The sequence below is a fragment of the Rhineura floridana genome, chromosome 11 (assembly GCF_030035675.1).
Source record: "Rhineura floridana isolate rRhiFlo1 chromosome 11, rRhiFlo1.hap2, whole genome shotgun sequence".
NCBI lineage: Eukaryota > Metazoa > Chordata > Lepidosauria > Squamata > Rhineuridae > Rhineura > Rhineura floridana.
The window spans coordinates 23,391,247-23,410,628 of NC_084490.1; the positions used below are offsets into that span (position 1 = coordinate 23,391,247).

Here is a 19,382-nt window from a genome sequence, read left to right on the forward strand (position 1 = left end):
TGATTAGGGATGGGCGAGAAATTCAATTCAGTTCATATGTAAAGTCTAATTGATCAAACCTGCACTTTTCAAAACAACCTGAGAACGGAAACACAGCCATCCTTCAAGATTTGCACTTATCCGAATTTTGCAATGCAGTTCTCCAACTCAGCAATGTTTGCAACAATGCATGTATCAGGGGAAAGTGTGCATAAAAATGAATATATTAATGAAAATAACATACAAAAATGCTTTATCTTAGAAGAAATTGCTTGCAAAAATGTGTGCATATTCAAAACTGCATACAAGAATGTGTTTAGCAGGAGAAATTCTCATTAAAACGCTGGAGAATTTTCATGAGGATTTTTAAAAAATCGTAAATTGCTGCAAGAATGTAGAAAAGTTGGGGGGAAAAGAGAAACTGAGAGAATTGAAACCGACATTTCAGTGCAATGGTGATCTTTGGTATTAGCACTTACTGTTTATCACAGTTATATCCTGCCTAAGTAGCTCAGGGTGACACACGAGGTGCTTCCAAACAAGGCTTTTAATGTGCAATCACCATGCTACCTTCATGGAAATGTATACAGAGTTTATGCTATGTTGTCATCAAATTGTAATATTCCCATGTTTTCCACTGCTGCTTCTGTTGTTGTTTTTTAAATCTGCAAAGGAGGCAAAGAGTGAAAGAGCAGCACATTCTCTTTGTAAGTGTGGACAGGAAAATATGCAGATAAGGTACAATGGAAGGAGCTGTCGTCACAGGGCAAGGTGGATGACATTTGAGGGATGTCCCTCTTTTTTCTCCCTTGTACTTCTGGTTGTAGCAGAACCATTTTGTGTCCTGCTCTGCAAATCCTTTCTCCCTTTTGCTTTCTTTAAGCCTTGCTAAACCTTTTCTTTTCCTTTACAATTTATATGAATGCTTTTGGTGTGATGTTTCTGGCTTTCAGCACAAACACCCGCTTAATGCATAGCTTCCTGAAGTTTTTTGCACACTGAAATTAATAATTTAGTTAGGTAATTAAACTTTGCTGTGTGTGTGTGTTTGTGTGTGTGTGTTTAACGACTGCATCTTTACACCATTCTGATTAATACAATACTGGAAGTATTCTAAAAAAGAAAAAAATGTTGGCCCTGTTTATACCATTACTGCTCTGAGGGTGTGTGCATTGGAGGTGGATGGTGTTAGGGTTTTGATTTTTTACACAGTCCTAAGATGTTTGTAAAACAGCGGAAGATGGTAGAATTTTCTTTTCATGAGCCTTTTTTGACTTTCTTGGAATCCACAGAGATCCCATTTGCACAGTAGCACTTATTTTGCAGTAAATATATGTAGGTTCCAGGTGTAAGGCTGCAGTCCTCTTACAATATTATTGTTAATATTTTCCAGATGAAATTGCACATTCCAGATGGCTTATTTTATGTACTTTTTCTGACTATAGCTATCAACTTGAAGATATACTCACTGCTCAAACTTTGCTTAGAATGGGAAGGTGTCTCCAAGGTCATCTAGCCCAACCTCTGCTGATGCAGGAAATCAGTTGTTAATGCTCGACTAATGTAGTTAAATTCACAAAGGGTGGGAAAGAGAAACCTCTTCAAGATAAAAAGTCTTTATTAATGGATGGAATGAGAGACATGAACAGAATATAAATCTGACTATTTGGGGCATTTATTAAAATGCTTGTCATAAGTTTTACTTCAGTAATATAAAATGTGTGTATTTACTAAAATTCTGTAACAACTATATAATAAAAAAGAAGTGAACTTTAGGGACCAGATCAATCTGTTTTAAAAAGTCTCTCCAGGGTAAAAGCAGGGGGGGGGGAGGGAGGGAGGGAGGGAGGGAGAGAGGCATAATGTAACAAGCAGATTTTCTTGAACTCCTTCCCATGTCTGCTGTCAAGAATGAAGGCCAAGAATTAACAAACTATTGAACTGAACATTAGTTCATGTTTGTTCTAGACATAGGCTGATAAGAAGTGGCAGGGACAAACAGCTCCAATACTACATCGCAGTTGGCAACAGCGCATAGTACTGTGAAAAACTGGCTCTTTCCTGAAGGGGTCATGAAGACATCTTGACTTGATCTTCATCTTTACACCATCAAGGCACATGACACCTTCCAGAATTACACAGGCAACATGAAGAGGTCCATGTCCCCAAACAATTTACAATCTAAAAAAGACAATGGGGAAAACGGGGGGGGGGAAGAGAGAGATAATGTGACTGTTATGTGTACTTAAAGCATGGTTACAGTTAGGAATGAAGATTATGAGGATATAGCAAAGATCACATGGAAAATGTGAGTTTTGAGGAGGGATGTAAAGGAAAGGAAAGCGGTGCCACGTCTTGAGGGGTCCTGGGGTGCAATGCCTTTAGAAGGTCCCCTCCCTGAAAGAGCCCTCCTTCTGTAGGGAAGGACTGTAGATCAGTGGCAGAGCATCTGCCTTGAATGCAGAAAGTCCCAGGTTCAATCGCTGGCATCTCCAGTTAGGGCTTGGGATGTCCCAAGCCTGAAACACTGGAGAGCCACTGCCAGCCAGTGTAGACAATACTGAGCTATATGGACTAATGGTCTGGCTCAATGTCAGGCAGCTTCCTATGCTCCTCATCTTTTCTGCTGTTGTCATTCCCCGTTCACTGTCCCTCTTTCTTTAGGCTCAACCAGCACAGCTGCTCAGAGGGAGAGGCCAAGGTGAGTGGAGGCTGCTGCTTCTCCTTGCTCCTGACTACATATGTAACAAGGTGTCATTTTCCGTTCCACCTTGTTTTGTCACATGTGGCACTGTTTCCGTTCCACTGCAGTTCGTCTTCCTGCAAAAATGTTATTTGTCTTGCTGTCCACTGTGGCAAAATTACGTAACGTAAGTTACATTGTCATTATATCATTCCAACCCATTTGTTTCAATGCAAAGAAAACACAATGCCAATACGGGGAGGGGACATAATCAATTATGTATCATTTGTGGACTAAAAGCAACAACAGCAGCGAATATCAACTGAATTCACTGGATTAATTTCCTTCCTGGACCTGGGACAACTAAGCAAGCAATGCTCCTGTTTCTGTTTTCACTGGAATTCTACCACATCCCTACTCCTGACAGTCCGGAATTGCTTAGAGAGGACAGATGACCAGGCAGCAACAGCAAGAGGAAAGAGTGGCAAAGTCAGGAGTTGGCAGTGGGCCCTTTGCTGGGGTACGATCCTCACCAAGTGCCCAACAATGGTGACACCACATGCTGTCCCTGAGAGTTTGAGATAGCGGCCAGATCCACACCATACATTTAAAGAACATCCAACACACATTTAAAGCATATGAAATCCTCAAAAGAATCCGGGGAAATTTCCCCCTTACAGAGCTCCAGCTTCCAAGGACCCTTAACAATCTACAATTCCCATGATTCATTGGGGGGAAATCAAGTGCTTTAAATGTACATTTGATGTGCTTTTAATGCTCTCTCTCTCACTCACTCACTCACTCACACACACTCACAGTATATTCAGGTGGGATTCAATCACAAACTAGCAAATTCAAGTTGTGCAATTACAGATGATTTGAAGGCCACTTTCGTAACAAAGTGCTGGGCAAATGCACTGAAAGTGTGGGATGACATTTGCTTTGACATGGCATCATCAGACTCCCAGCAAACAAATCAAAATGAATGTTCAATAAATAGGTCGTCTGGAAGTGCCCACAAACACGCCAGCAGGGAATGTCAAGAAAGAGCTGGCTGCTAGGGAGGAAGCTAGAACTGGGAATGTTCAGGAGTATTTTTACATGTGGGAGAGAATCCAAAAATCATGGCTTCCATCTTTCATCTTTTCTCTAATAACTCACCTTGCTGTGTACACACCACATATTTAAAGCACATCCCTCTTCTCCAAAGCATCCCGAGAACTGTAGTGTGTTAAGGGTGCTGGGAACTGTAGCTCTGTGAGGGGTAAGCTACAGTTCCCATGGGTAATGTGCTTTAAATGCATGGTGTGTAGGCAGCTAATGCAAGAACCTCAATTTGTCAATTTGATATTAAGAATCTGAAACAAAGCTACTAGAATTCATAGAACGTGACTGACAAGGAACCTACCCAAGGAGGGATACAACAGAAATCAAATCTCTGTCCGGAAATGCAGGGTAGTTCCTTCCATTTGCCTCTGGTAATCAGCATCAAAGCGCTCATTTTGAGCCACTGTGAATTGGTTCTTCCAATCGCCTGTGATTCCTAGGTTAAAGGGAAGAACTGATAGTCAAGATGCTGAAGATTAAAGGGGGTTAAGATAGATATTAATAACATTACTACCTAAAGACCTGTCACATATGATAGATAAAGCAGGAATGGTGAGTTTTTATCCTTTCCACACTGCACTCCACACTGCAACATTTTATTGTTGCAGGTCCCACTTGTGGTGATGATGTCGAGGACGAGGATTATGTTGATAATAATCATGGACTAACTTTCCTCCAAGAGCTGGTATAGCACAGTGGGGAGGAGAGCCTGGCTGGGAGTCCAGGGTCTGTGAGCTCAAATCCCTGCTCATGTATCCTGGGTGTCAAGGGCCACCCCCACAGTGAGTGGCTCAGGGGTTATGTGCCCTGCCACCTGTGCAGCCGTGGGCAAGCTGCATAGTCCCAAGGAGCCTAGTTGCCCCCCAGCTGGCAGTTGCGGACAAGGAAGGGGCTGGCTTGTGCAGCTGTGGCAAGCTGAGCAGGCCCTAGCCAGCTGGGGAGGACGAGCCTCAGAGGGAGGCAATGGTACACCCCCTCTGAATACTGCTTACCATGAACACCCTATTCATAGGGTATCCATAAGTCGGGATAAACTTGAAGGCAGTCCATTTTCAACTCTCCTCCAGCAAGGCAATCTTTGCTTCATGTCCAATCCTTAGCCCCTGTGATGTTAATCTCTACTGCCTTGATACCTCTTCTGTGCAATAGTATATATACCCCACTCCACCCAAGTCCAACCTCTCCAGATATGTGGCCAGCTCACCCTTCCTCATGAAAGGGGAGATCTTGTGGTCCATAATTGAGGTGGGGATGCTTGTGTAATTGGCCATCTGGTTCTGACTCATCTCTTTGAAGGAGGTGTGATGTGCAATCTCCTCAACCAGGCGGTCGTCAGGGGGCCTCTCCAGGAATTCCATTACCTTCCGGATCTCCCGTTGTGGATCCTAGAAGACAAGCCACTGAGTCCAACTGAGGGCTGGACACCTGGGCTGAAAAAGGGAGGCAGCAGAAAAGGACAGGGCACCCAGAATAGTCATGCTCAAATGAACCCCGTGACCTGCCAACCTGGGAACCATCACCTGTCTGGTGCACCTTTTGAATGTGGCTACCGATGCTCCATCCCTGGACACGTGTGATACTTTGCATGCACAGATATATATTTTGCATCTGTTTTGTTTGTATTTTAAACATTGTTTTATGATTTTAATTATCTTTTCGTAAGCTGCCTTGGAAGGGCAAAACCCTGAAAAGTGATTTTTATAAAATAGAAGTTAGCCTTGAGAGCTACACAGTGTAAAGCAGTATCATTTCCTCTAATTTCACACTTGTGTGGTTCAGTGCCCATCAGTTTAGAAGTGAAATGGGGTCATCCAAAAATAAGGAATGGTTTCTACATGATATTCAGGGGATCCCTTAGGCACACAGAAGTATAGAAGTTTTAAAATTAAAAGGAAATTGCTTTTTTAAAAAAACCCTTCTGACAAGAACTTGTGAGCTTCTAAGTCCTAAAGAATTTTTGAGAGCAATTGAACCATGGAATGTTGAGTGGTTAAGAGAAGCCGAAAGAGAGGGAACTGGGCTGATCAAGTCTCCAACATATTACACTGTAATGTCCCAGGGAGCGGGGATTTGAGAGGGAAGGAGTTAATGTGTATAAGTAGGTAAAGTACAAATGCTCTTTCTACAAATATATTATGAGGAAGAAAACTAGAGAAACACCACTGAAGTATGTGGCAACCACTTACCTAAATGGGAAATATTAGAAAATGTATTATGCTGAACAATAGCAGATTTTCATCACGGGTACATTGGGAGGCAAAGAAAAAGGAATCTTTTCCCCTTCTCCAACCTCTCCCCCTGGATATGTAGCAATCCCTGGAAGGGGATTACGGTTGTGAGGATATGCATCCATGAGATTCTGCAATACAGCCATAAAGTACGGTAGTTTGGGACTGGCAGAGGGAGATTTCCAGAGGCTAGAAAAGGGGGGGGGAGAATGCCCTTTCCACTCTTCACTCCTCCTGAAACCTTCCCCACCTCTGCAAGGTCTGAACAGCTTCACAAGGGCTCTGAACAACAGCCCTCCTCTTAAGAGCTAGGGATACCCCGCAATATTAGTTTCAGGCCCCATTAGGATCTCTGAGTATCAAATCTTGAGGATAACCATCCCCAAGCATTACCTTCATTTGCTATTTCTTAGCTTCCAGAAACATCTGACTGGCTGCTGACAGAAGAATAATACTGGATAAGTTGGTCTACTCTTACCAACACAGCACTCACAGACACAACTATGCTCATGATGGTCTACGCCAGTGCCACCAAGATGTATGTGTCCCCCTGCCACAATTTTTCTCTCTTCGGTAGTGGAAAAGTGTACTTAAACAGGAAGTGAGAATGATGTCACTTTTCCCCACTTCCTCTCTCAATTCTATGAACTTTTCCAGGTTGACTTCGGCATCCCAGTGAAACATGAAGGAGGGAATGTGGTCTGTAAATATATTTTAAAATACAGACAGACAGCAAAAGGTAAGCCTGTGGAGAGCAGCAGCAACAGACACACCTATGGCAAGCAGAGGGGGTGGGGAGAGTGTAGTGGTCCTGGTTAGGGGGAAGAGAATGGAAGGAGTAGAGCATGTCTCTGTATGTGCATTTTCCCCTCTGGAGCTGGGGTTGGCTCTGTCTCTCTGAGTCATGGTTTGTGTGTCCTCCTGAGAGAGAGAGTTTGCCGTCTGTGAAATGGGCGTTTTTGTGACTGGTCATACCTACAATGGCAGCCATTTTGTGAATTGGCATCCACACACACAGACAGCAGCCATTTTGTGATGGAGCCCACAACACTCTCTCAAGATGCCAAATGTGCCCACTGGCTGAAAAAGGTTGGCGACTCCTACATGCCAGGACTAGGAGGAGGAAGCCATCTTGGTGGGCCAGTTGCTGAAGCTTATTGGGGGCTTCGTTGTAGTTTTAACAGAACTGGCATTGAGAGGATTATACTGGGGAGGGGCAGAGACTGAAGGTGAGTGAGGGGGTGTGGTGGAATCTTGCCTCTTTCATGTCTTCATAGAGAAGATACAGCATCCTTTGTTCTTTTCTCTTGTCCCACCAGCCTTTGACATGGTCATACCAGGATCCAAAAGAGACTGAGAAGAGAGATTATGTGCTTTTGTGAGAACCTTGTTAGAAAGTGGAAGCTCAGAGTGTGTACTGGGTAACGTTTACCACTCTGTGGTATCACAATTTTTGGATCACCACACTCATCATCTCTGACCATTAACTGTGCTGGCTGGGGCTGATGGAAATTGTAGTCCCAAACATTTGGAGGCACCAGGTAGGAAAGGGGGCTAGAGCAAATGTTTTGCATTCATAAGGTGCTAGGCTTCACCTTCAGGATTTCAGATAGCAGGACGGGCTGGGGAAACTGGCAAAGACCTTGCAGACCTGCTGCCAGTAAGGTTATAATGATCTGACTCAATATAAGGGAGCTTCATCATATGTTTGTGTTATGGCTAACCTTACCCACCCAGAAGGAATGGGCAACTGGAGGAGCAAGGCCCAAATGTGAATCTCCAACCCACAGAGTTCCAAACCAGGTAGGATGTTAAATACCTGCTCACAATTATAGGGGTGCAATTAGGTTCTAGGCTCCACATCTCTGGTGCCAAGAATTTCTATAAGGCCTATAGCAGACGTGGGGTGCCAGTGGCCCTTCAGATGTTGTTGAACTCTTGACTCACATCAGCCCCAGCCAGCCTAGGCAATGGGCAGTGATGATGGGAAATGTGGTCCATATAGAGGATAACACGTTCCCTTCCCTGGCATACAGGGTCATTGCCCCCAGGCTCATCTCCCACAGTCCTTACTGTCTCCAGCCATAAACTTCTCCAGGAATTCATCCCATGTTCCAGGATCAGGATGTACTTTTGCCATTTGGTAGAAGTAATAATATGAGACAGCCACATCTTTGGCATTTCTGGCCACGTAGATCATCTGTTGTGTGGAAAGTAGTATGCAAATTAAACGGATGATCTCCTCAATTTATTCAATTTCTGCCAATCCTGCAGAAGGGCAAAATGCAATGCAAGCCCCTGAAGCCCCTTCCCGACAACTTTTCAAATTTTACATTGTCCATAGACTTTCAAGCCTGTTTTCATAAGGACTAGAAACTTAGTTTTTGAAAACAAAATGAAAGCAGAGGTTTTCAAGATGCTGGACCCAGTACCTGTTTCTGCAATGAATACACAGTCCTGCTTGCAACTCTGGGCTAGTCTACATCAGAGCAAACTGTGGGTTCACACCGACCTATCTCCCTAGTAAAATAGGGGTGTCCATATGATGTCCTCTTCATCCCAGTGTTGCCCCGGACCTTTCCCCCTTTAAATGTGGGGTGTTTTTATCCTTGTAAAGTCCAAAGTGGCTAGGATTTTAAAAAACAGCTTTTAAAGGGGAAAAGCTTAAAACAACACTGGGGTAGAATCCACATTTTGCTCCATTGTGGACAAGCCCTTTATGATCCCCCTTTCAGACAAACCTTCCAGCATGTTTTTCTATGATATAACCTGGATAGCCTCTTTTAGATCCCATTCTTGATAGATTCATGTATCATACCCTCTCACCTTGCAATCCTTTTCCCAGAATGATTTGGGAAGCAACTGGACAGGAAGGTGAGTTTTAATTAGACATGGTCGGGGTGCTTTTTTGAGCAGCTCAATGCCTGAAGGGGACAAAAAAAAAAGAGTCAGTAAAGGGCTTTCTCTTCTCCTCTGCTCATCTTCCACTAACTGTCCCCAAGCATATCTTAGAGTGAGCAATTCCAGACAATTCCCTCATCCCCCACAGCTAGTCCAGAGCTTGGAAAAGTTACTTTTTTGAACTACAACTCCCATCAGCCCCAGCCAGCATGGCCACTGGATTGGGCTGATAAGAGTTGTAGTTCAAAAAAGTAACTTTTCCAAGCTCTGCAGCTAGCATCCCCACCTTGTTGCCTGGTGGGCAATTGGGGAGTTTTACCTGAGGGAACTCCATGCACAGAAAACTCCAAGAATGGGACTCGCAGATAGATGGGTTGGTGTCTGCATTTCTCCACATCACCTCCTTTATAGATCAGGTCTATGACCTCGCTGATCCAGGTGGTTCCTGAAAGGGCATGAAAGGCTGCTCTAAGGCTGGGTACACACCAACTTGTTTGTAGTGCAGAAATATCATTTTTCTCAATCTGGAATCATGTTCATCCTCAACAAGCTGCTTTTAATCTAGATTTGTTCTTGATCCTGCCATCCACAAGGGTGGGTATGGTTACTTGATACGTGTTTGAAAGCCCTCCCCTTATTAGGTTATCCACGCCTTTTCCTCCCTGAAGAAGGAAGTGATGATTGCGATCTTGTATACACCTACCCACAACGTGATTGGACAGGTGTGGCTATACTCCCGCCCTCCTTTGCCAGGATCATCTACATTGATTTTCAAACGGAGACAATGTGGGATAACACAAAATCAGTCTGCAATTGGCGTTTATTTTCAGAATGAAGCCAGTTTTTCAAGAAGCACTTTTCAGGGCCAAAAAATATTAAATAGAGCTAGATTGTATGTGAATCATGTAGAAAAAAACAACTCAGTCTCCATTGATTCTAGAATATAGTGTCATGTGTATGCAGCCTAGATCTGGACTGGAGCACAGGTATGGAAACCCAAGACTGAAGCTAGGCCCACTTCAGTTTAACATGCCCCTAATGAATTTTAAGCTCAGTTCTATTTTCACTGAGGGTGCTTCTGGACTGTCAATATTTTCAGATGGGATTGAGGCCCCACCTGCACTATATGTTTAAAGCAGTTTTATACCACTCTCAAACAGTCATGGCTTCTCCCAAATAATTGTAGGAGCTAAAGCTTATTAAGGTGGGTCCTGAGAGTTGTTAGGAGACCTCTATTCCCCTCACACTGTGATTTAACAGTCAATTTCTCTTCTCAAGGAACTGTGGGAATTGTAGTTCTGTGAGGGGAATAGGGATCTCCAAACAACTCTTAGCACCCTTAACAAGCTGCATTTTCCAGGATTCTTTGGGGAAAGCTCTGACTATTTAAACTGGTATAAGAATTAGGTTGCCAGGTCTCCAGTTTTTGTCAGCCAGGGGGTTGCCAAACCTGTTTGGATATGGATATCTTTGCAGAGGATCCCTAGTCAAGCTTTACCAACAGCACAATCATAACCATACCTACTCAGATATGCTCAATCTACACAGATTTGACCCCTTACTTCAGAAAGAGGTCTGAGAAATGAGTAAGAAGATTCTCTACTCTTTTCTGTCTACCTTGTGGGCTGCTATGAACTCACTTTGACAGCCAACCCAATTCCAGTGAGTAATAACTGAGAGAGAAAACACACATGGTTTGATCTACCTTCACAGGCAGCAGTTTGGGAACAACAACAATTGCAACCACAGTATGTGAATTCTCTTTTACCACTATTGGGCAAGAAACAAACTGTCATGCAACCAACAAGGTGCATCATCAGTGGGTTTAAGAGGGCTGAGCTGAGAGCATGGAACCACTGTTGTTGCATCTATGGCTGTGAGGGATTGAGGTTAAAGATAAATGAAACACAAACAGAAAAACAAAAATGAAAGACAGTAATGATTTCCTAAATGCAATACCATACCAATCACAACAAAATTCCTATGAGTAAAGCAGAAAACTCAGTATCCTACAACCAGTCAGGATTCCTAACCAAAACTAAAAAAAATGCTGGCAGCCAGTCAGCCAAGGCCACAGAAATCCCCATGCTGCACAACCCGACCCAGGGGGCTGCAGTTAGTGCAGAATGCTGTGGTATGATTGCTGACAAGAGTGAGACCCTATCAGCACATAATACCTCTGCACTGGTTGCCGATATGCTACCAGGCCAAGTTCAAGATGTGCTTTCCATGTTATGGGTGCCACATAGTAGTACTTGTTCTGCTCTTGTAAGAATTCAGTCTTTTAGTGTAGCAACACCTACGCTTTGGAACTCCCTGCCTATTGACATTAGGCAGACACCTTCATTGTACTCTTTTCAGCACCTGCTAAAAATAACATTGTTGTTTAGGCAAGCCTACCCAGGCAGGTAGAAGCTATTCTGTTTTTAACTCATTGTTAGTTTTATTATTTTGAATGTTTTTAAATATCTGTCTTGAACTGTTTTTGCCAACAATTTCATTGTTTTAATTCCTTCTGTAAACCGCTTTGAGATTTTTTTTACAATACAGCAGTATATACATGTTGTAAATTAAATACATAAATAAATTTTGGAGTCACTGTGGCCCTTGGGTCTTTTTCCACTTTTAGGAACAAATCTACCTTATACCAACTCAGGCCATTGGATACCATCTAGCTCAGTACTGATGGCATGGACTAGCATTGGCTCTCCAGGATTCCAGGCAATAGCCTTTTCCAGAAATTTAAGTTTGGACCTTTGCATGCAAAGTATATGCCCTGTCACTGAGCTACAGCCCTTCCCTTGTTTAAAAAAATATATTTTAAAATTGTTATTTTCAATTCACTAATGAATGCATAGCATACCTAGGCCAGATCCACATCATTTATTTAAAGCACATTAAACACACATTTGAAGCACATGCATCACACCACAGAATCATGGGAACTGTACTTTGTTAAGGTGAGAACTATAACTCTGAGGGGGGAAACTACATTTCCCATGATTCTTTAGGGGAAGTCATGTGCTTTAAATGCGAGTTGGATGTGCTTTAAATGTATTGTGTGGATCTACTTAATAAACTTTGCCTGCATGTAAATAGTTTTAATTACTTTTTAAAAATGGAAATGAGCCATAAAGTTTACTGGGTAACCATGGGCTACTCATCATCTCTCAGCCTAATCTGCCGCTCAGGGTGAAAACAACAGAGGGAAACCATAACCACTCCAAGGAAGTAGAGGAAGTAATAATTTACAACCAGAGTGTGAAATCAAATACTTATTGGGACATAGGATGAAGACATATTCATAGAAGCATGACTGTCAAAGATGTTTATTATTTACACAACCTGTAAAGAAATTATAGTGCAAACCTATGATTGTTTACTCAGAAGCAAGTCCCAATGTATTCAATGGGACTTACTCAAACAGGGAAGTGTGCACAGAAATGCAGCCTCAAGCGATAAGGAACATTCACCCAGCCCAAATTTCAGAATCATGCCACTTTAAGCTGTTTGCACCTGTTTATGCTTTTTCTGGTTATTTATTTATTTATTATTTTATTATACTTGTATACTGCCCCATAGCCGAAGCTCTCTGGGCGGTTTACAGTAACTAAAAACATTAAAACAAATACAATTTAAAACAGATCTTATAAAAACAATTTAAAACACAATTAAAAAATTTAAACAGTATAAAACACATGCTTATTGGATTTTAAAGCGATTTATTTCTTGTTGTGAGCTGCCTTGGTTTCCAATCAGCAATCCTACCTCTCAGGCTCATTGGGAAGACCCCATGCACATACACACACACACTGGAGATGTTGCTGGTTTTAACCTATAAAGCCTTATACGGCGCGGGACCACAATACCTGCTGGAACGCCTCTCCCGATATGAACCTGCCCGTACACTACATTCTACATCGAAGGCCCTCCTCCGAGTTCCAACTCATAGAGAAGCTCGGAGGGTGGTAACTAGAACTAGGGCCTTCTCAGTGGTGGCCCCCGAACTTTGGAACAGTCTCCCTGATGAGGTGTGGTTGGCGCCGACGTTACTGTCTTTCCGGCGCCAAGTCAAAACCTTCCTCTTTTCTAAGGCATTTTAATCTAACTTAATTTAGTTTTTAACATGCGTTGTTATTGCTTTTAGTTTCCTTATTCTTTTACATTTTGTTGTATTTTACTATGGAATTTTATTGTATATATTTGCACTTTGTTGTACACCGCCCAGAGAGCTATGCTAGTCAGGCGGTATAAAAATCTAACAAATAAATAAATAAATAATAAAATACATAGACCCCATACAATTGTTTATTGTCAAAACCAGTTGGTCATTGCAGAACTTTTTAAAAATAACAACAGCAGTAGTAGTTTCCTACATCATAAAAGCAGTGATACCTATCTGAGCCCTGCCTAATTGCTTTAAAAATAGGATTGGAGAGGGAGAGAAAGATTTACAGCATAAGCACAACTCTTTGCTATGTTCTCTCAAAAGTCCCATTAATTTACAGCACAATCCTAACCATGTCTACTCAAAAGTAAGTCCTATTAAATTCAGTACCGTTTTCTCCAGGTATGTGGGATTAGCATTGCAGCTTTACTCCCAGAAAAGCAAGTATTGGATTAAAGCTTCATATTGGGAAGGTTTTCAAAACATTGCCCTCTTCAACAGCCCAGGAAAATTTAAACTTGTTTGACTCATGCACACAACAGAAAAAAAGACTTTTGGTACTGCTGAAAGCTATATACTTAATTTATGAGATTTTCAGATAAACAGAAAAAAACAACAGTTTTCTACTTTTGTAATGCAGTCTAGGTAGGGCCTAGAGGCCCAGAAATCCATTGTCAATCACAACCCTGACTTCACTTATTGGCTACAAACCTGAAAGGGCAGGGTTAGAGCAGCCAGCTAAGAGATCATTTCACTGAAGTTGCAGGGGGCAGCTGACATTGTGGTGTATATCTTGTGAACCAGACCACCTAGAAACTTTTTTTTAATGAAAGCTGAAAGTCCAGAGATTAGGCTGATTTACCCAGAGACCAGAGAGGACCCCAAAATCTGGAGTCTGTGGGCAAAAACCAGACACCTGACAGCCCTAGTTCTTGGGCATCTACAGGAATTTTTTCTAGGTGGTGTGGAAGAAACTAAAACAATGAAAAAGGAGGGAGCAGCCTAGTTTTCAGCAAACAAACACAAGAGAATAATTGTACCTGTATATTTTGCTTACACCTCAGGTTCCACAAGTGGTAGAAATTTACTTTTTTTTAAGTGAAAATTGGGGATCTAGGGATTATGGTTAATCAAGCAGGGGGTGGATGGGAGAGACTATCATGAATGCACATGACTCTGTTCATATAGAGAAGGAGGCTCTATTATGGAATTCAGAGCAAAAGCAATGCTGTACCCACAAAGGGCTCTGTGGGGTAGGGTTGCCAGGTTCAAGGCCTGAGACTGATCCTGTATCTTTAGGAGAAAAGAAAGTCAGCCAAGTGCAGGTGTTCTTGCAACAGTGTAATGGGAAAAACCACAAGGTGGAATTCTCCCTTCCCCCTGCACAACTTTTAAAGATACAGAAGACCTCTTTGCTGCCAGGCCCAGCCTCCAAGAGGTCTTCTGTATCTTTAAAAGTTGTGCAGGGGGAAGGGAGAATCCACCTTGTGGTTTCTCCCATTACGGTGTTGCAAGAACACCTGCACTTGGCTGACTTTCTCTTCTCCTAAAGATACAGGATCAGTCTCAGGCCATGGACCTGGCAACCCTACTGTGGGGCCAGGACCTGTTCTGGTATATCACAGCCTTTTCCGTCAATTTTAAGGTTTTATTTTTGAAAAAGAAGTCTTTTCACCCTTTTACTTGTGGAGATATAAGGAAAAGCATATAGGCAGTATCCTACCCAAGAAGAAGTAAACCTGCTGCCACTTTCCCCTGTTCTGGCTAGTGAATGGCAAGGGCATTATTTTTAAATTATATACAGTTTTTGTATTTTTAATACAGTTGAAAAAATAGAAATGGACTGTCTTCAAGTCGATTCTGACTTATGGCAACCCTACGAATAGGGTTTTCATGGTAAGTGGTATTCAGAGGGGGTTTACCATTGCCTTCCTCTGAGGCTGAGAGGCAGTGACTGGCCCAAGATCACCCAGTGAGATTCATGGCTATGAGGGGATTTGGATCCTGGTCTCCCAGGTCGTAGTCCAACACCTTAACCACTACACCACACTGGATCTCTTAATACAATTAAATACATTTAAACAAATACAGGTGACCTGTATTTAGTTCCTGGGTGTTCTTCCTTGTCCCCCCAAGGGGGGGCTCCTCATTACAACAATTCTGACTATGGGCCTGAGCACAACAGGAGTCTGTTGTCTAGGCCGTCTTTGTGGGAAGAAAGTGGGGCAGGAGTTGTAAGGTGTTGCCTGAGGGGAAAAGCAAAAGGATAAAGAGAAACACATGGAATGAACTCTTGACAGGTTGGTTGGTTGGTTTGGCTGCAATCCAATACACATCTACAAGCTCCATTGGTCCCCTGTAAGTGTGTCTTGGATTGCAGCCTTTGTGGGGGAAAGGAAGGTGGTACTTCACTTTTACCCCACTGGCTGCTTTTCTTCTCAACATTACCCACTCAAGCGGCTTTCCCTCCTATAAGATTCCTATATCTAAAATCCCATGAAGGGGGGGGGGAGTGAAGCCACTTGGAAGTGGAAGTAAAAGTATACAGTTGGGAAAGGGTTAAGAACTATCTCCCCCCTTCACTCAAAATTTCAGCCCCCTCTTGTCTCAACAACAGAGGGTGATATTAACCATTATGTGAGGGTTCTCCAATTGGAACTTTCCACATTTTTTCTGCATTAAAAATAATCTGTGGGGGCTGTGTTTGGATCAGGGACATGGTGCTGGGGTGGAGGATATAACTCTTTGCTCTTGCACCAGTTCCCTGACAAACTCCTGTCCCTGAAGTTTCTTGCAGTCATACAGTGGGGAAATGTATAGACACAAATTGCAGCTGGGGGTGGGGTAGGTGGATCTGGACTGGAACTGCAGTGCTGCTGCAGAGGCTTAGACGCACAACCCTTCCCACTGTGCTGTGGCTCTGGTCCACCCCATTCTACACTTGGGAGAAGTTAGGGGTGCCATTTAACCTTTTGTTTTTTGTGTCTGAACATGTGCAATAAATGAGGTTGAACATGCTGAAACTGCAGCTGTTCTGTACTTGCATGCATGAGGAGCACAGATCCCACAATCTACGCCGGTCTGGAAGCACCCTTTACATTCATATATCGTCCCTTTTCTCCCAGGAGCTCAAAGCAGTGTACACAATCCTTCTCCCCCTTTTATCCTCACAACAACTCTATAAGGTAGGTTAGGATGAAAATCGGTGACTAGCCCAAAGCAGTGAGCAAAAACAAGGATGAGTCAATTGAGTTTTAAATATGGAACCGCACATACTCTGAGTATTTTTGTTGGTTTGTTATTTATGATGGTTGGTAAATTGTTTTTTATTTGCTTTTGCTGTAAAATATCAGGAGGGGAATATAGCGGTAACGGTTAAATAATGGGAGTGAGGGGCAATGCCTGCTTCCCTGGCTCTGGGTGGGTGGGCATGTGCATCCCTGCCCTTCCAAATCTAGTTTCGGCTCCTCTTTTTGTCCATGACTGCTACATTACATTCATATCCTATATTTCAACACAGAGTCAAGATGGTAATGTATATCGCTTCAGTTGTGAAAGAAGGGTGGGGCACATTAAGCTCATTAAGTTCAGGGTCTAAAATGACCAGAGATATAGTTGTTCTGGTCTCAGGGGGTCTTAGACCTGTTACTTTTTTAGACGCAGGATCTCCGCAGGGTCCCTATGTATCCATCATCCTATGAGCCAATCAGCATGAAAGGGGAGTGTGTTGACCACTGAGAAAAGTTTTCTAACATGCTTCCTTGTCCTTTTCTGCTGATTGGAGCCAATCAGAGTGAAAAGAGGTTAGTCAGCCACTGAGAAGAGTCTCCTCAATAGCTAACACACTCCCATTTCATGTTTATTGGCTCCTAGGGACATCTGTTGTTGCGGGAGAAGGTATTAACAAGGACCTCATTCTCAACCCAGCAGCCAAAATAAAAAAGATAGGAACATGGCTGTGACTATCATGAAGGGACCCTGCACTTTTGAATTTGCCACTACACTACTGAAAATGACCTAACTGCACCACTGAACAGCCTGATTCAGAAACTACTGCAGGACAAATTATTGCAGGGTCAACATATATTGAAGACAGAAAAGTGCCTTCGGGAATATGCTATAGTGTGGTGGTGAACTCAGGGCACTAATTCTTGGGGTAAGGATTAAGGGTTATTACAACTACTCATGCATGACCCTATTTTCATCAGTGACATACTTGCTTTCCACCTTGACAACCTGTATACAGTATTTGGACATCCACAAGTCTACAGCACTGTTCACTTCCCACAAAAAGTTGTCTTGAAATCCCTTGTTATTGGGGGGGGGAGGATGCAATGAAACATTGCCCCACCCAGAAGCATCTAACACCCTTTCCTTCTGTTTGTGTTGAGACACAGACCAAAGCATCACTCACCAGACTTGGGGTAGGTGGAGATCAGCAAGTCACCTGGATGTGCTTGGAAGCCATCCACCTCTTCCATGACGTCAGCAAACGTCTTGATCATGGGAACCCCTCGCAGGGAGACCAAGGAAGGGCGCTCCGACTCTCCATCTGGCTTCATCCTGGCAGAGAAGGGGTTAAAGTGGACGGCTTCCACTCTGAGCAGAGTTAGCCCCCCCCCCAAAAAAAACCCCTCTTAAGTGGTGCCATCTGCAGCTATAGTCCGTTCAAGGTGTGCAAGAATAGAAGCTGAAAGAGACAAAACATCTGGCCTGCATTAACTTTTCCTCCGTTTGGACTTGGCAGGAATTTTTGAGCCTTGGGGTGGGGAATAATAGAATCAGATCGTTCTATGGAGTTGGGGGGCAGGCTTCACTGGGAGCTGAAACGTCAGCTGGAAGAGAAGGAAAGGGAGGAAGGGATGGAGAGAAAGAACAGACCACGAGCAGTGCTATTTATTCCTCTTTCCCACTATCTCCGCCACACAGCAAATAGCAAGCAATATTGGGCTCTCTTTACCCTTTTTTGAAGTCGGGAGGACCAAAGGAAAAACACTAACAGAGCAATCGTCAGGCGTCCTACGACGAGATAAGTCCTCCCGGGCTCAACAGGGCTTACTCCCTGGAAAGCGAGTCGAGGACTGAAGCCGGAATGTGGGAAAATAGCAGCCAGACTCCCAAGAGAAGGACCCTCAGGAATTCGTCTAGTACACGGGTACATTTGACCGTCTTGCAATGTCCACCCCGTCCTAGTCAGAGAACCCAGGACCCTGCCACACACGCCGTGCCCTGTAACCCGCAGCGCGCAACTCCTCAATGATTGTCACAGCATAGTTGGGAGGACCGGGGGGGGTATCTCAGCTTCCAGAGATGTGGTTTACCTTGTTCTGGAGGTGCTGATGGTTTAGCGGCTGGCGTTGGTTTGGGAGCTGAAGTGCACACACCCCAATCCAGTGTACTGGACTCGGACCAGGAAAGGGTGGAGAAGTTGTCACTGTTGATTGGCGCTGGGGTGGGAGGGAGCTGGCGTATTAACCGAGATGCTGCTGAGATTAATGCTGCTCTTCTGGCTCAATAAAGCAATATGTTTGCATCAGGAAACTTTGCTTTGTAAAACTTCATGGCAATCTGTGATGTTGGGCTGAGGCAGGAATTTCTCACACACACCCCCAAATCTAACAAAAAAAAGTTCTGCCATTCAGACAAGTCTGGAAGAAGCCATTCCTTCCGCCAGCTTTGCTTATGCATTGTTTTCAGACACGGATGATTGTAACTGTGTGCTGTCTCTTTAAGCATAATCCAGACTAGAAATGACCTTTGAAATAGGATTATACATGTGTGCTGTCTCTTTAAGGGGGGAAGTACTAATTGCAGCAAGGTGACTACAACACACAGATGGATGATAAAGAATCTCAGATTTGAAAGGCATATCTAAATAATACAGTTTTTATAAGGCATCTAAAAGCAAACAGGGATGACTCCTGCCAAACTTCTATTGGCAAGGTGTTCCACAGGACAGGGCCAGACACCCTAAAGGCTCAGCCCCTGGTAAAGGCCAGCTGGTCCTTGGGGGTATGTGTGACCCCCAACAGTGTTCTTTCAGAGAACCTCAGCAACTGAGGCGGAGAATAAGGGATCAAGAGGTCCTTAATTAAATGTAAAAAGCTTATCTTAAACATAATGCAACATATCTTGTTATTTAAAAAAAATCACAACTGTACATTTAAAAAAAATTTTTAATGAGAAATTGTTCTGGCTGGAAAGTGGAAGCCACTATGATAGGAAAAGAGGCAAGTTCTCTTCTGTCAGATCAGATCACTTGTACATCTAGCCTAGCAGCACTGTTGGTCTATGGGTGGCCACTCTGTGGCTCTCC

At 43.3% G+C, this 19,382-nt stretch overlaps 1 protein-coding gene across 2 annotated transcripts; it reads right to left on the bottom strand.

Annotated features, from left to right (window-relative positions):
- Positions 1 to 1,579: 1,579 nt before the first annotated feature.
- Positions 1,580 to 18,732, bottom strand: LOC133367028 (sulfotransferase 1A1-like). 2 transcript variants are annotated; one of them, XM_061590656.1, is made up of 9 exons: positions 18,388 to 18,732; positions 17,481 to 17,629; positions 9,218 to 9,343; positions 8,824 to 8,921; positions 8,071 to 8,197; positions 7,256 to 7,350; positions 4,974 to 5,154; positions 4,071 to 4,205; positions 1,580 to 2,160 (listed from the first exon to the last, which is right to left on the bottom strand). In XM_061590656.1, the coding sequence occupies exons 2-8, from the start codon at positions 17,626 to 17,628 to the stop codon at positions 4,093 to 4,095; spliced, it is 888 nt and encodes a 295-aa protein (XP_061446640.1). In that variant the 5' UTR covers position 17,629; positions 18,388 to 18,732; the 3' UTR covers positions 1,580 to 2,160; positions 4,071 to 4,092. The 2 variants fall into 2 exon arrangements, with proteins under 2 accessions (XP_061446640.1, XP_061446641.1); XM_061590657.1 differs by lacking the exon at positions 18,388 to 18,732 and adding an exon at positions 18,027 to 18,335.
- Between the last annotated feature and the right edge of the window lie 650 nt (positions 18,733 to 19,382).

What these genes read in the sequence shown, in the direction of transcription:
- LOC133367028 (XM_061590656.1), bottom strand. Translation starts at nt 17,628, where the DNA reads ATGAAGCCAGATGGAGAGTCGGAGCGCCCTTCCTTGGTCTCCCTGCGA. An exon ending in CTCCACCTACCCCAAGTCTG is followed by an intron (nt 9,344 to 17,480) that starts GTGAGTGATGCT and finishes ATGCCCTTTCAG; the next exon opens with GAACCACCTGGATCAGCGAG. An exon ending in TGTGCATGGAGTTCCCTCAG is followed by an intron (nt 8,922 to 9,217) that starts GTAAAACTCCCC and finishes TGTCCCCTTCAG; the next exon opens with GCATTGAGCTGCTCAAAAAA.